At 38.4% G+C, this 14,941-nt stretch overlaps 1 protein-coding gene across 1 annotated transcript in view; it reads left to right on the plus strand.

Annotated features, from left to right (window-relative positions):
• Positions 1 to 14,340, plus strand: part of LOC138105187 (uncharacterized) — an 88,470-nt gene extending 74,130 nt beyond the window's left edge. The window contains exons 7-9 of the mRNA XM_069004891.1: positions 1,849 to 2,058; positions 11,848 to 11,992; positions 12,931 to 14,340. Of these exons, the coding sequence (XP_068860992.1) occupies positions 1,849 to 2,058; positions 11,848 to 11,992; positions 12,931 to 12,959 (384 nt within the window). The 3' untranslated portion in view covers positions 12,960 to 14,340. The remainder of the gene's footprint in view (positions 1 to 1,848; positions 2,059 to 11,847; positions 11,993 to 12,930) is intronic.
• The last annotated feature ends 601 nt before the right edge of the window (positions 14,341 to 14,941 follow it).

Raw genomic sequence — 14,941 nt, forward strand, 5'->3', positions numbered from 1 at the left:
TTTGCCCTGGTAAGGTGAAGGTTTGCTCAGGCACAAAGTTGAGAGTGACATGGCTTTGGCTTCCTGCACAGTAATTTTATGTTGTAAATTACACTTAGATCTGGCACTGACTGAAAAAACAGGTGGTAATTTATTTGTGAGACAGTAGTGGAAGGTCCATGCTCTCCCCTGTTCTGGAAAAGTACATGTAAAACATGCTTGTGTGGTAGACAGAAGAAAACGCAGGGCTTGTCCTGTCCTTATGGCTGCTGTATGTTCCTAACAGGTTGTCCTCAATGAAATCCTTTGAACCCCAGAGACTTTGGTGTGGAAAATTCTGACTGTCCTTATTTTACCTTAAATTTCAGATGACCTTTCCTTGTTTTAAAATGTAAAAAAATTGATTAGGACTGATGTAAATGGAAGCTGGCACTAAAATGAAGTATCCTATTGTTCTGTCATTCCTGGAAAAGAGTTGGAGATAATTTCCTATATGTGTTCTTGCTTTCTTAATTCACCTAAAACAAATTCTCTCCTAAGGCAGTGGCTCATAATAGCAGAAGGCACGTCAGAATCGTGGCATTGACACACTGTGCTAGTTAATGGGATTCCTCGTAATGTGTAAGAACAGCTGAGGAACTGTGAACTGGAACACAAGCAAATCTAACTAAATCTAACTGAGCTAAATCTAACTTTTCCCAAGTGAGGGGATAAATTTGTATCTGGTTTTTAAGATCTCTCATAAGAATCTGAGCTCTTCATTTCAGCAAAAAGTAAAAACAAAATTATGCAGAAGAAGGTTTTGAGGTACCTATCTTAAATGAGAGCTTTTCTTTAGCTAGCTTTGTGAGTAAGTTCCAATCATTTCTTCCAGGGTAATACACATCCTTGAAAGAAAAGCATGTGCTAGGCCAGCAAAAGTGGTATTTTGTCTACATTATATAGAAGTGTTTGGGAAGAACACGCTGATGCACTGTAAGGATGTACCAACATCACCAATCCCTTCCTTCCACAAACAGGAGTAGCATCTCATGGGAGAAAATGAGGGACAAAAAGGTCTTGCAAAAGTGGAGGGTTAAAAACCTCATGCTTGCACTACAGGGACAGTATAAAAATAATGCTTCTCATAATTTCTAGTTAAGGATAAAGAGTGCTTAAGCCTTGTGCCATGATCCTGGGTCTAAAGTCTTGAATTCTGCTCAGTCTGTGTAAAGAATTAACATGGAAAAGGTTAAATGGAAATTCTGACTCATGTAGGGGGATACCAAACCTACCAAAGCAAACATGTTTAGAGCAAACTAGGAAGCTAGATAACTGTTAATAAACTAGCTTTACACAATGCACTAAAATACACCTTATTTACTCTGCTCATCTACAATTCAGTTAGCAGCACAAGGTTATTTTAATATTATACAGAGATCAGAGACTAAAAAGTGCTTGTGGGTACAGGAGCAAAGGCTTCTCAAAGAGAGAGAAATACAAATACTCGCTCACAAAATTCTTGGGAAGCTTTTTTTTTTTTTTTTTAATCAGCATTGCCATTTTATTGTTTAACCTACCCTGCTTGATCTCCCTACTTTTGGTTAAATGGGAGTCAATTACAGCTTCATCTGTGTAGAATTAACTTTATAGAATATACACTAGGGATTTGTCTATCTCCTCTATTTAGATCTATGTCATAAAAAAATATGTAGTAGAGAACTGTGTGCAAGCACTGCATATGGTACAGGCTTTGCAGATTTATTGTAAAATCATTTTAAATCGGTTAAGCTCTTGCCAGAAGTTAATTAAATATGTTCCTTTGGTGGGGGGCGGGGGGCTCTGTGTGTGTGCGTGTGTCCGGGGGGCGGGGGGGCTGTGTTTCACTAGGTGGCAGTGTCTGATTACATCTGGAAGGACCACGCCAGCCAGCCTGGTGTCTCCAGCTGTGACCTCCAGCACCAGGATGAAATCCCTGACGCTGCAGCCAGCTGGAAGGGTAGCACCACTGTTCACGTCTGTGTCTACACGGTTCACCTCAGCGGCTTCCGGGAGCTCTACAGGCACTTCCTCAGGCTACCTGATGGGGCTGTCATTGAGGTAGGTCCGAGCAGGCTCCTCGCTGCCAGATTTTGAAGGCAAAGGGGTGCATTTCCGAACTAGGTCACAGTCAAAAGAGGAAAGTAGGCCGTGCCTGACCCTGCCCGAAATACACATTGGAAGCTTCAATAGGAAGACCTCACTCCTAAATAGTAGTGTATAATCAATGAGTTAATGCTTTTGCAGTGCAAAGTGGCAGTTTCAGATTGTTTATAGAGCCATTTAAAGGCAATTATGTAAGATATACATTGAAACGACACACATAGAGATTATTTATAAATATATATTACTTAGAACCACATAAGGTTATTCTGTACAGGAATTATATATATAAATATACAGGGTGAGTGCTGTGGACATTTAATGGACAGCTATTACTGCAAGTATGGTCATTCACTTAGTCTGTACTCAGATACACAGAGCTAAGGCACTGTTAGATTACCTACTGGCATCTTGCATGTTTAAGATTGAATCTTGGATGTTGTCAGCATTTCAGCAGCTTGTGCACTAAAATTCAATACAGGATGTTATTAAAGAGATGTATCACCCATTACTTGTTTCATGGGCTGCATTTTGTTCATTGCTTTACCGTTTTTTTTTTCCTAAGTGCTTTGAAGAAGAACATTTCCTTTTTGCCTTTGGTCTTGTGTTGAGAGACTCTTAAAAAAAGATTGTCATTTGAGAGAAAGTAGACTCAAAGAATATTACTTTACCTACCCAGATAAGGAGTGGGAGCATCATCACTAAGATCTTTTTACCAAAACTGGCACAAATGATGATGAAGCACAATGTTTTCAGCTGCACACTTCTAAGGTGAAGGTTCAAGTACATCTTTCCAGCATGAGGCAAACATTGCCTCTGCTCCTTTGGTTAATGTTTCAAGGCTGTTTTCTTCATTAAAGATTTTATTCTTAATGTCTTTGCCCTACTTGGCTTTTTAAAGAAAATTTAATTTAAAGGAAACTGTCCTCAAGGAATCCAAACATAGTTTTCTGCCCGGGGAACTTATGATTCACCAGGGTGAAGACACCAGAGTCTTCGAGCTGGCCAAAGAAAACAAGAGAAGGCATGTGGCCTACATGAAGTAGAACTTAATTACTGGAACAAAGAAACTAGCAAATCCAGGTCCATGCCCAAGTCTCTTGAAGAAACTCCGACGTGAGTAATTGCCTAGACTTTTGCTAAAACACCTTTTCCATGTTGGAGGTCAACCAGGCAGCCCAACTCCTACTTTCTGCCTGTTAAAATTTAGCTCTTTGCAGAGTTGTGTTTCCCAATTAAGTTCTTCTCAGCTTTTCAGTGGGGAGGTTTCAATCAACTTCCATCAGGCTTTGGAAGGAGGGTCTTTGAACACCCGAGGCAATCTTAACCCAGTGCTCTGTTTCAGCTCATTAATCTGTTTTGTACTTCTGAGAGAGAAGAAATGCATTCTCATACAATGTAGTTTTGTCTTCCCAGGTGAGCTTTTGAGAAGCTTCCAGCATCCATAAAGTGAGAACTGCATAATGTGGATGGCTCAAGCCACTTCTCTGTAGTTTCCCAGACCAGATCATAGCATAGCCTATCCCTAAAATCCATGACTGAGTCTTACCTCATTGTCTTGAAAGCTGCACATCTAATTGAGGAGATCAATGCGTGCTTTACAGCGTTTTTACTTGTGGATCTAAATACAATTACATGTAAGAAATGTGCTTAACTAATAATTGCAGTAAAGCCCGTATACAGATCTTACATTTAGCTGATAACAGATGTAATTATACATTTGTGTGTTTTATAGGTCAGGGCTTTCTACTTCAGTTCCAAATTAGAAATATTTAATGAATTTTAAAACGATACACTGACAAGTGAGAAGTTTGCTGCCATGTGGAAAAATACACCTGAGCTTTACCACTTGGCTGTTGTTAACACCTCTCAGGAACATTTTTTTTCCCCCTTTACTGCAGCTAGACAAGCAGGGGTTCTTGAGTGGGGTTAGAAAATTGTTTTGGAGCTGAAGGGTGCATTGCAAATCTCTGTATAGTTTTTAAGAGTGTAGAAGATGAAAGGCACCTGGGCTTCTTGGAATAATCTTTTCAGTCTGCTCCCTCTATTGACAGCTTGTTGTGTATAAGCCTTTTCAGTTTGAGTATCTAGAGCTAGTTCTAAAGACTCGGGTAGTTTAGTTTGCCTAACCCTAGTCTGTTTTAGGTATTTTGCTCCCAGTGACACAATGGAAAGATTTTTCTGGATCCTTATGGTCTATTTGGTCAGAAGACTCCTCTTACTCTAAATTTAATCAGCTTCCATTGGATCACGCATTAGTGTAAATAAGATTTCTCTTTACCGGAAATTTATCTACATAATATAACTTCATAATCTTACCTGTTTTATGCCAGAATGGGTACAACACCTCACCAAAAGAAACAAGGTGGCTTCCTGTTTTGCTTTTCATTCCTCTCCTCACCTTTCCAGCACTGGTGAAGGAGGGAAGGCTCTTCTTCCACAGTGGGAAAAGCAGAGTGTGTCATCTATTCTCTCTCCCTGTCATAGGAATGACAGCTGCCTTTCTTCTTTCTCCATGACCAGCAAGCCTCTTTCTCCTCACCAGAGAGAGGATATTTATATGAAATGTTGTCTTGGGACTGTAGGAACACAACCTGTAAGAAAAGGGGTGGTCTGTGGCATTTGTGATGAGTCCTACCATTGTATATACATGTACCTGGTCTGCAGCGTCTACAGAGTAAGAAAACAAACACTTTTCACTTATTTTGTTCTTCTGGATGGGCTAGTGCTCTTGTACAACTGCAGAATGCAAGGAGTATTCAACAGCATCGAGGAAGTGGGGGTTACAAGCACCTTCTTCCTGCGAAACAATCCTGCTTTTTATTACAGTAACATACCAAAGGTGAAAATGTAATTATTTCAGTGTAAATTTTCATTTGTTTGTTCACTTTTATTAAGAAACTCTGAAGGCGTGTAACTCTGAAGATAGCAAAATGAAGACTTTAACTTTTAATTTCTGTAAGTTTCAGGAATCATACCTGAGAGAGCCATAACACTTATTCCTAAATACTGCAGTGGAACATCATGAATTCAGGCATTTGGGGACTAAGATCTGTCCATCAGATATTTAATGCTTTGTGCCATTTACAGCATGATGGGTGCTGGTTTTGGTGGGTGTTCTTCAGAGTTAATATGTATAATAGGAGGAAATTAGCAATTTGGCAGAAAACAACACAGAAATGATAAAAACTTTGAAAAAGCATGTGCAAATATAGGCATTGTTCAGAGGGCACCACCAGCACAAGCAGTAGCTTCTTAACACTCAGCTAACTGAGGTGTGTGTGCAGGCTGGGGAGGTCTGGGGCAGTGCTTCTCTTGCCAAACACACGAGCACGAGAACAGCACTGAAATCACCAGGCTGAATTCTACCTCAGATTCATGTGTTCAGCTCTTGGTGACTTTAACTTCAGATATGTTTCTGTATCTGCAGATATTCTTTGACAGGCATAAGAGGAATTTTGCATAATCTTGCTGTGAAGTCCTGGTATGCTTGTAAGGAATTCACTTCATATTTACAGCCTCATCCTACTCTTTTATATTTCAGTGAAAGCACGATTTTCTCATAGCCCTAATTCAGCAAATCATTTCAGTGTGAACCTAATTTTACTCAAGGAGCCAAAACTCACTTTAATAATACTTACCTTTCTTTTCTTTTCTTTTTTTTTTTTTTTTTTTTCCCAGTAAGCAAGGCCAGTTTTTAAGTGCTGTGTGTAGAAGTACACTAGCTAGGAATAAATGTCTCTCTAAGCAATAGCTTCTTTAAAATACTTATTTCTTTAAGTGTGGTATTCCCATTAGAGGTTCAGCTTTCCTGGTATAACTAGAAATTTCACGTCTGGTATGAAAAGTAGTTTTATAGGTTTCATAGGGATGAGGTAAAACTAACTGTTTTAAAAGGAACATTAAGTACAAGGTGACATGTATAAATTGCCTTAGAAATGTTAAATAATAAGATTTTTTTTTAAATGTGCAGCATAAAAATTATAGAGGTTAAACTTGTAGGTGCAGTCTTTTTATCATAAGCATTGTAAAACTCAAAGAATTCACATGCAGTAAAAACCATTTTCCTTTTTACCTATAATATATTTCCCCTTTATAGTAATTCAATTTAAGTGTTGGCTAACCAAGGAATGACCTTCCCAAAATAAATCACTTTTCATGCTTTTCGGTATTCATTAATCTGATGTTATTGTAATATACAGGAAATGATTGAATTTTAACATTTTAAATGTATTTGAAATCCATGCACAGAAAAGTTAATGATAGTGGTACGTGTTTGCCGTCTACATGGTGATAACACCAACTGGGTGATTTTTATCTTGATTTTTGCTGACTGGAGTTGATTTCTTATTAAAAGGGCAAAGATAAGCTACTTTAACTCAACAAAAAATCAGTTTCTTATTATAGGCCTAGTAAACCTCAGCATTGTAGAGAAAGTTTTGTATGATTTTATCTATCAAATAAGCCTTCACAAATGTCAAGGATTCATCCAATTTAAACTCACTGGATAAAAGAGATCTGTTTTCCCTAATTGCTTGAAAAGTACCTAGCAGTAATAGGATAAGACAGCGTAGGTGACTAGCCAATTACTTAGTTTAAGCTATTTACATCAATCCATATGCTATAAATTATGTCTAAACCCTCCTGCACTTCTGGAAAAGTGAATAAAATCATATAAGTTTATTTTGAATACAAGATCAGATATGGTATGCTGAGTGACACTTAAAAAGAATGAAACAGTAACCATAGCTTATTTTCTGAAGCAATCTTGACACTAATGCTAAATTACAGCTTGGAAACATCTAGCATTTTTACCTTTATGAGAAAAGGCTTTTTACATATTTAACATAATTCTAGGGAAAATATACTGGAATTATGTATAAAGATATGTACACTGTAACCAAAGGGCATTTATATTCCCCAGTAGAATACTTACAACAATTTTATTGCCATTTGGTGTCATTTTCTAACAGATATAAAATACAGCCAGTAAACAAACTAGACTTTAGATTTAAGCTGACAGCTGTTCCTTCAGAAGCAATATTCAGATATTTAATCTTAAGAATACTGAATATTTTACAATTGTTTGAGCAAACTATACTTCTAGCATGTGAAGGACCGCATGCTTTTATATACAGTTCTTGGATCTGATAATGACACTAAAAAACAACCTTAGAATAATCTACACATTTGTTGCTCTCATATATTCCCTGGGCAAATCAACAAATTGCCTCATGTTTTATTCTTAATTCCACAAATTCTTTTTTTATATACACAGTGTTGCTATGAATATTGGGCCCTATTTTTTTCCCATGTGTGCATAAGCCATGCAGTTGACTCCAGCACAGTTTATGCATATATGTGAGTGCAGCTTTTTCTGGCTCTAATTTCATTAAGGGAATAATTTGGCCACGTTTACTGCAAAAGCCCCACATGCTGTTTTCATAAAGAGTCTCACTTCAGTGGTCATTAGAGGTTTATGGAGGAGAGAAAGAGGGAGGATTGCTTCAGCTCAGTACCTGAGGCTGGTACACTACTTCATGACTTCATCCTCATCTCACCAGACACCAGGAAGGAACAGCACAGCTCTGGCTTTTCTGTAAGCTGGGTCAGCTGCAGGGAGTGGATGAGGACTTTTTGGCTGGGGGAGAGGCTGGGCAAAGGTAATTACTTGGTGTAAACTGACCCACTTTGGCTGGCTTCAGCAGCATCATGTCAGGTCAACCACAAACATGGCCAGTTCAAACCAACCATGAGCTGGTCTCCTGGAAATCCCTATAAAAGCAAGGATTAATAGCAAAGGTTTGTCCTACAGAAGAGTGATTAATGCATGCAGGTGTGTACATACTCCTGGGCTGAATAGGCTTTACCACATGCTGCCTGCCTAATTCAGAGGGTTAATCTTGTCCCTTTGAAAACAATTTGCATCTGCATTCAGTGGGAGAATGATCTCTCTCAACATGCATTGAGGTTCAGTTGGGAATCATATATTTTACCAAGTCAGCTAAGGGATACTGCCATGGACACAGGCAATCGGATCAGTACAGCCTGCAAACTTACAGCCCTTTTGTTCAGTGTCATGGCAGTAGAGCTAGTTTCACTGCAAATAAGAAGTAAACCAGACTGTTTTAAGTTACTGTTACCAGTATATATTTCTCCTTTAATGTTGTAATTCAATTAAAGATAATTAGTTTAAGAAAGAAATTAGTTGTCCAGGCAGCGCTTTCCATCCCACTGAAAAGATGAGAACGAGGAAAAGAGATTTCCTGGAGAAATCTTGTGCTTGTATGCTTTGTTCTTAAATTGATCCAGCTCATCTCACATGTAAACCCTGTCCTGAAATGGACACAGTCTGTTGCTCCTTGCCCTTGTGGAGGTTAAGCCAATCCATCTGCTGCAGATGAAGTGGATGAGCACAACGTGTCTCAGCTGAGCAGAAGTTATTTCTCCATATCTTCTGTTTCAGGTTGTTTTCCCTGTCAGCACGAGATTAGGTCCTTGTCTTTTTTCAGTAAATTGTGGTATAGTTTTAAATGGAAGCCATGTCTATTAATTGTTAATCTATTATCAACTGCAGTCAAGACTGTGTTGCAACAGGATGGAAATGCAGGAGGCAGCCTTGCAGCATGTGGCCATTTCCCCCTGCCCTAGTGTTCTACAAATCTCAGGTTTTATATACTCTGTACCCCAGAAAGTCACAGAGTCATGTGGAAAAAGATTTATTTCCTTCAAGTGGCCATGTCCTACTTATGTATAGTGGTGTCTGTGCTCTGATAGGAGAACTAGGAAAGGAATGAGACAGGTCCACTACTGGACCTTGTCAGCAGGACTCACTGGCTTTCAGATAACTGAAAAATTATGGAAATGTCATTATAGCCTTGTTCTTTATATGAATATTCAATTTTAAATTATACTTGCTTCTTTTTTACTTGGAGAGAATATGGGGTGAGGAGCAAGGGTTATCTACTTAATCAACACATACTCAAATACATTACGTTCATGGAAATTTTCATTTATTTTTGCTTGGAGTCCTGAAGAGTTAGAACTGTTTCTGTCAGTTGTTCACAGAAGGAATGGAAGCAAGTTCAAGCACACCCATTCAGTCTGAGCCAGCGCTCAAGGGAAAAATGCTGCCATAGCTCTCTAGTTATATTGTATAACAAACAGCAGTGATGATAATTAAGGGGTACTTTAAAAGTGTTATTTTGTATTAAAAAATACATCTTTCAGTTTCAACCCACTTTAGACACCAAGATTTGCTGTATTTTCAGTGATTTCATGATGATTTTGTGCTGCAAGGGCAGAACCATTGATTGTTGCAGAAGGTATTTTGTACTTTTAAATGCTTATAATCTTTATTCATCTATCACACAGTTTTACCTGAATCAGCAGTAAAATCTCTGAAGTCAAAGGATAATTGCCAAAACAGCATTAACTTATTTTATCTGAATAAAAAAATAACCTTTGAAAAAGTACCTTGCAGCTACACAGATTGACAAAATGCATCAATTATATTTTTGCTCACTTTATAATTACACTGCAGTAAATGTGCAGTGAACTTTACTACATGGTTGATTAACCATAAGGTTACTGCTATTAAGTAACTCTCAGAAACAACAACTTGGACTTTAATTTAAGAACATAACTCTGTACAACATCTGATCAAGTTTAAAAATCCTACATATCTATACAAGCTTCAATTTAAAGTACACAAGTAAACGATAGCACGTTGATTGTAGCAAAGGTTGCTATTGCTTCAGTCAGACATGCTGGGTATGCGAATGATCAGGTTTGAAAGAGCTCTGGGTATGTGTTAACCAGCACCAAAGGAAAGGCTTTTACAGTGAACTCTTAAATGTCCCCTATGTCCTCTTTTCTTTTGCATGGAAACAAGTCTTACAAAGAGCAGAGGTGGGAGCTGGGTTGTATAGCCTGGAGAAAAGGAGGCTCAGGGATGATCTTATCATTCTTTACAACTGCTTGAAAGGAGGTTGTAGCCAGGTCTCTTCTGCCAGGTAACAAGCAACAGGACAAGAGGAAAGTAATGGATTGGATGTTAGGAAAAATTTCTTGACAGCCTGAGAGGGTTTTCAAGGACTGGAACAGGCTGCCCAGAAAAGTGGTTGAGTCACCATACCTGGAGGCATTTAAAGGGCATGTGGATGTGGCACTGGAGAACATGGTTTAGTGGTGGACTTGGCAGTATTAGGCTTATGGCTGCACCTAATGATCTTAAAGGTCTTTTCCAAATCTACCTGAATGATTCTATAAAATGAAATTAGTTTTCCAGCCTCTGGGGAAGCTGGAAACTGCAACTCCAGGTATACATTGGTGATATTTCCACAAATTTTTCTCAGATTATTGCAAGTGGAAAAATATTCTGTTTCTATTAGCTCACTGATGCTGTAGGCCCCCTTTATATCTCCTATAATGCAAAACTGTTGCTATGAAGTCCTGCCATGATGTTGTATCTCTTTTTGACCTGCTCTGATGATTGTTTATGCCATGAGAGAAATAGCTTTGGACAACCTAAAACTGGACTATCTCCTAGTTTGAAAGAATAAAACTAAAAAGAAAGTGGCAGCTTCTTCTGTGTAAGTGGTATCTAGGTGAGAAGAAAGAATAGTCTGGTACAGAGAAACTTGCCTAGGCGGTAGGATACAAAAGACCACTCCAATATTTAGTCTCAGCTTTTCATGTGAGGTGGGGAAAAGCTGCTACGTTGCCTGTTTCCCTCTGTTCCTGAGGTAACAGCACTTGCTAGCTTCACAGTGTATCAAAACCTGAAATACAATAAAGATTGTAAGATGCTTCAACAGACAGATAATAAGAATACACAAAAAAATACAATAGAAATTAGAGGTTATTCCCTTACACATACCTGTGTTTGTAAAATTTATTGTAGCTGTACTAAACTAGATTGAGAATAGCAAAATTCTTTAAAACATTACTGTATTACTGGATCAACCTGCTTTTTCATGCTAACATTTGAGTAACAGCAGCTAGAAAGAGCTGAGCTCAGTTACTTCTCAGCATCTGAAATTTGATTTCTGCTCAAATTCATCTGAGAAAAATTTCCTTATATGGGCATTCCAAAACATCAAAACAATTGGAGTCAGGTCACTCTTGTGCAAAATGCCACCCACATGACACAAGCTGAGGATCTGACATGTGATGTGGTATCTGATGCAGTGCCTTGGCTTTATAACCAATTTCCAGTCCTATAACATCATCTCCTCCTCATGGCTATGATTTCCTCTTTGAGTGTATATTCTTTATTCACTCAAATCTTCTCCATGTGTCAAGAACATCATAAGAAGAAATTAGGAAAAGCAATGGGTGTAAAAATCCCCATTTGACTGTTTTACTAAAGCATTTAGAGTGAGAAAAATTAGGGGAATTCACATTTCACATGTGTTTAAATTGTTAATCTTACTGCTCTATCTGTGTTAGTGAATACATTTACAGTAAGTTTTACTTTATAATATTTTGGCAGAACTGTTAGAAAAATTGTTACAAGCCCAGGAGTGGAACTGAACCATGAAAGCTAAACTGTAAGCTGCTGCAAAGCTGAGTTATTAGTATGACAGAATAAAATTTCACACACACGAAAACTTCTAAGCTCTAATATTTTGAAAGCAAGAAGAGAGGGGTGGGGAAGGGTACTCAAAGTCATCTGTGTTCCCTCTGATATTTCACTGAACGATGCCATAATAATATGTTGGTTTTGTCTGTTCTGTTTTTCAGGCATTTGGTGATATTAGCGAGGAAAGTCTTTTGTGTAATGAAGTGAGCACAGACCAGGAGAGCATAAGGGGGAAGGACAGTGTGCTGCGTACATCTACACGTATCGAGCTGAGGGAGAGGAAGAAGAGTACAGCAAGGTGGCAAGGTACTATTTTCAGTTTTTGTGCCTGGCTGAAAAACAATCCTGATACCTAAATATAAAATGATAGGAGGGATAAAAAAAGAAAATAATTTTAAAACATAGCTTCTTTTGGGAAGGCTAGGGTGCTATCAGGGAGAGCTGAAATTTCACACCTGTGTTTTCCAATGTGTCTTCATCCCTGGGTAGTTGCAAAAGTCCTGAAGGCTGAAGTGCTGTCCTTTACCCAAACAGTCTCACGCTTTCCATTCAGAATCTCAACACAGTAATGCAATCCAGAGTGATCTAACTTAGACAAGGACCAGCATTTAAAGTATGCTAGGGGCAGGCTTAAATCAGTTATTGTATATATATTTAGGTATGTTTCCAGACATATTGGTCTAAGTGCAAAAGTCCCAATCTCTCAGACATTTATTGTGTTTTCTACTGTGTAGTGAGAGCCACTGGCCCCTCACAGTGCCTAGAGAAGTACATGCAGAGTGGAACATCTATGTCAAGTTTTCAGCGAAGTTGCTCCTGACCAAAGGTAGTATCAGGGTCTTTGATAACAGAGTGCTACAGAACACGCTGGGTGTCCTTAGGCATCACTGTTATTGTGAGATATCAATTTCCTCTTGCTCTTTATCCAGGCTTGTTGTACCTGGCTGCACAAGATCTGCACTCAGCTGAGTCCTATCACTGTCAGTTTTCTAATGCCCTCTAAGAAGTAAATTTCAGTTAAAAGCACCTTATGTTACTCTTAAATTCACAATAATCTTGTTTGCTAACAGAGAAACCTTGGAAAGTTCACATGAGCACAAAAGACACTTTTTTTGAGGAAAACTGGTAAATTTAGTGTATGGGCTCTTGCTCCTATATCCCTTTTACTGGGGGAGGGAGGTCATACCCTGTCGTTGGTGTCTTTGCATCATGTCTTTCTATACATCCTTTTTTCTAATCTTCAGGAAATCCCATTGTCTCTGACAAGAGCTAGTTCCTGCAGTAACACATGGTCCGTGGAGTTGTTTACATCATGATCCACATCCCTGGTATGGCTACTGCCTGATAGGATTTACGTTTCTGATGGCCACATCTCCGCCCGTGCAGTGTTGTCCTGTGAATGCTCCCTTCGTAGCTCCTCTGTGGCTTCAACAAGTTGTGCAGTGTGGTGAACTCACGGGATCAGATCACAGATTGGATCATGCAAACATAATTATTTCATATGACTTTTTTTCCCCTTCCCAGCTATGGGACGTTCCTAGATTTCTCAGCTTTACTTGTTTCTGCTTTTTCAGCTTTGCTTGTACCTGTTAGCTGTGGTGGAGAAAATGTTGCTGATTTGTTTTTCAAGTTTCATGACTAAAACATTGACAGTGTTTTCAGTAATTGTTCAAAGCACAATGCTGTTGTAATTGCAAGACTGTGAGAATGCCCAGAAGAGGAGCAATGATGGCTTCATCTACCAGTTCTGTAGCCAAGTCCCAACATGCTGCAAAATTTACAAGATCCGAGAGACCGTTTTTGCTGAGGTTTTCGTGGTGGCCATACCTGCTTCCCTGTGAGCTACAGCAGCTTAAAGCAACCTGGAGGTTAGGTTCATGCTTTCTTAGTAGTATTAAAGTTAGAACCAGGCAGTTCTATTTATTTAGAATCAATCAGTGCCTATTCTATTTGGCTCCATACAAATGTATCAGAAACTGTCCATGTCCCAAAGGCAGGAACTATGAGAGATAACAGAAGAAGGTGGGAAGGGGAACACAGGCAAGAAAGCGAAATCATTCATTCAAGGCCATCAAAGTCAAAGAGAGAAATACAGGGCAGACTGTCAGCATCCTGATTCAGTCTTCCCTTTTTGTCCTGAAAATGAAGCTGGAAATGGGAAGAAATTTACCTTACTGCTATTTTGAATCATTTATGTAGTATTCTGTAATCAATTAACATACCAATCAGTGACATTTTTCTAGCATGTTATGATTTTCTGTTGTCCCTTTGTTCACATTGGTATGGTAAAACTTTTTCAAATGCATTTACCTTTGTAAGATCTTACCCAATATCTTGAGCACTGTTGATTAATAGTATTACTTTTATCTATAGTTCTCATCCACCTGAATAAATATTAAATGACCTTAGGTAGTAATCTAAAGGTTTAAATGTCACTCCTGAGCACAGTTTTAATTTGGATGTGCATGGTTTGGTTTCCACTTTGTGTTGTTTTTTTTCCAGTTTATTTGTGTGCATGTGCATGTGCGTGATTATTTTATGACTTACACCCAGATAGAAGTGGTGTTAAAAATCTTCTGAATATCTACAAAAATTGATGTGATTTTTGTGGCTTTTATTGCATAAGATATTACATGGATGACTTCCCTCTCTCATAACAGGAATAAAATTGCCTTTTAATGTTTGCTTTGTCTGTTTAAACTTTTCTACATAACGTTGGAAAAGAAACTAACTGAAGAGAAGCCACCCTGTAACCTATTGCAGTTTCTGAGCAACAGTACCAAGATGCTGTGGGCAGCATCTTACAATGTGCATCTCCTTGGCCTCAGTTTTGCCTTTCAACATGACTGACTATAATGGTAAAAATCTCTTTGGGCTATATTATACCCCGGATTTCTCACCACTGAGTTAAGATATCCCAGTCTGGTTCTGTGAGATTTTGACTTCAGTGTTGGTAATACAGTGTCAGAATTTAGTCTGATTGGTAGGACTGACTTTATGTGTGGAACCATGGAACCACCATAGCTTGATTCTGATAGGAGTGTGTTGATTTTTCTAACAAATGGGGATCTAGTACTGAAACTTTGTTCAGCATGAAGGACTTGACTGACTACTTTTATTCCTCCAGTTATATTAGAATGTCTCAACTGACTTTCATTTGATCTAGGATGTACAATTCTGTACATTACATATTTGTGAAAGCTGAATTTAAACTATGTTTAAATATTAGGTAAATTTACCTAAATTTTTTTTTAA

Source organism: Aphelocoma coerulescens, chromosome 2 (genome assembly GCF_041296385.1).
Source record: "Aphelocoma coerulescens isolate FSJ_1873_10779 chromosome 2, UR_Acoe_1.0, whole genome shotgun sequence".
Taxonomy (NCBI): Eukaryota; Metazoa; Chordata; class Aves; order Passeriformes; family Corvidae; genus Aphelocoma; species Aphelocoma coerulescens.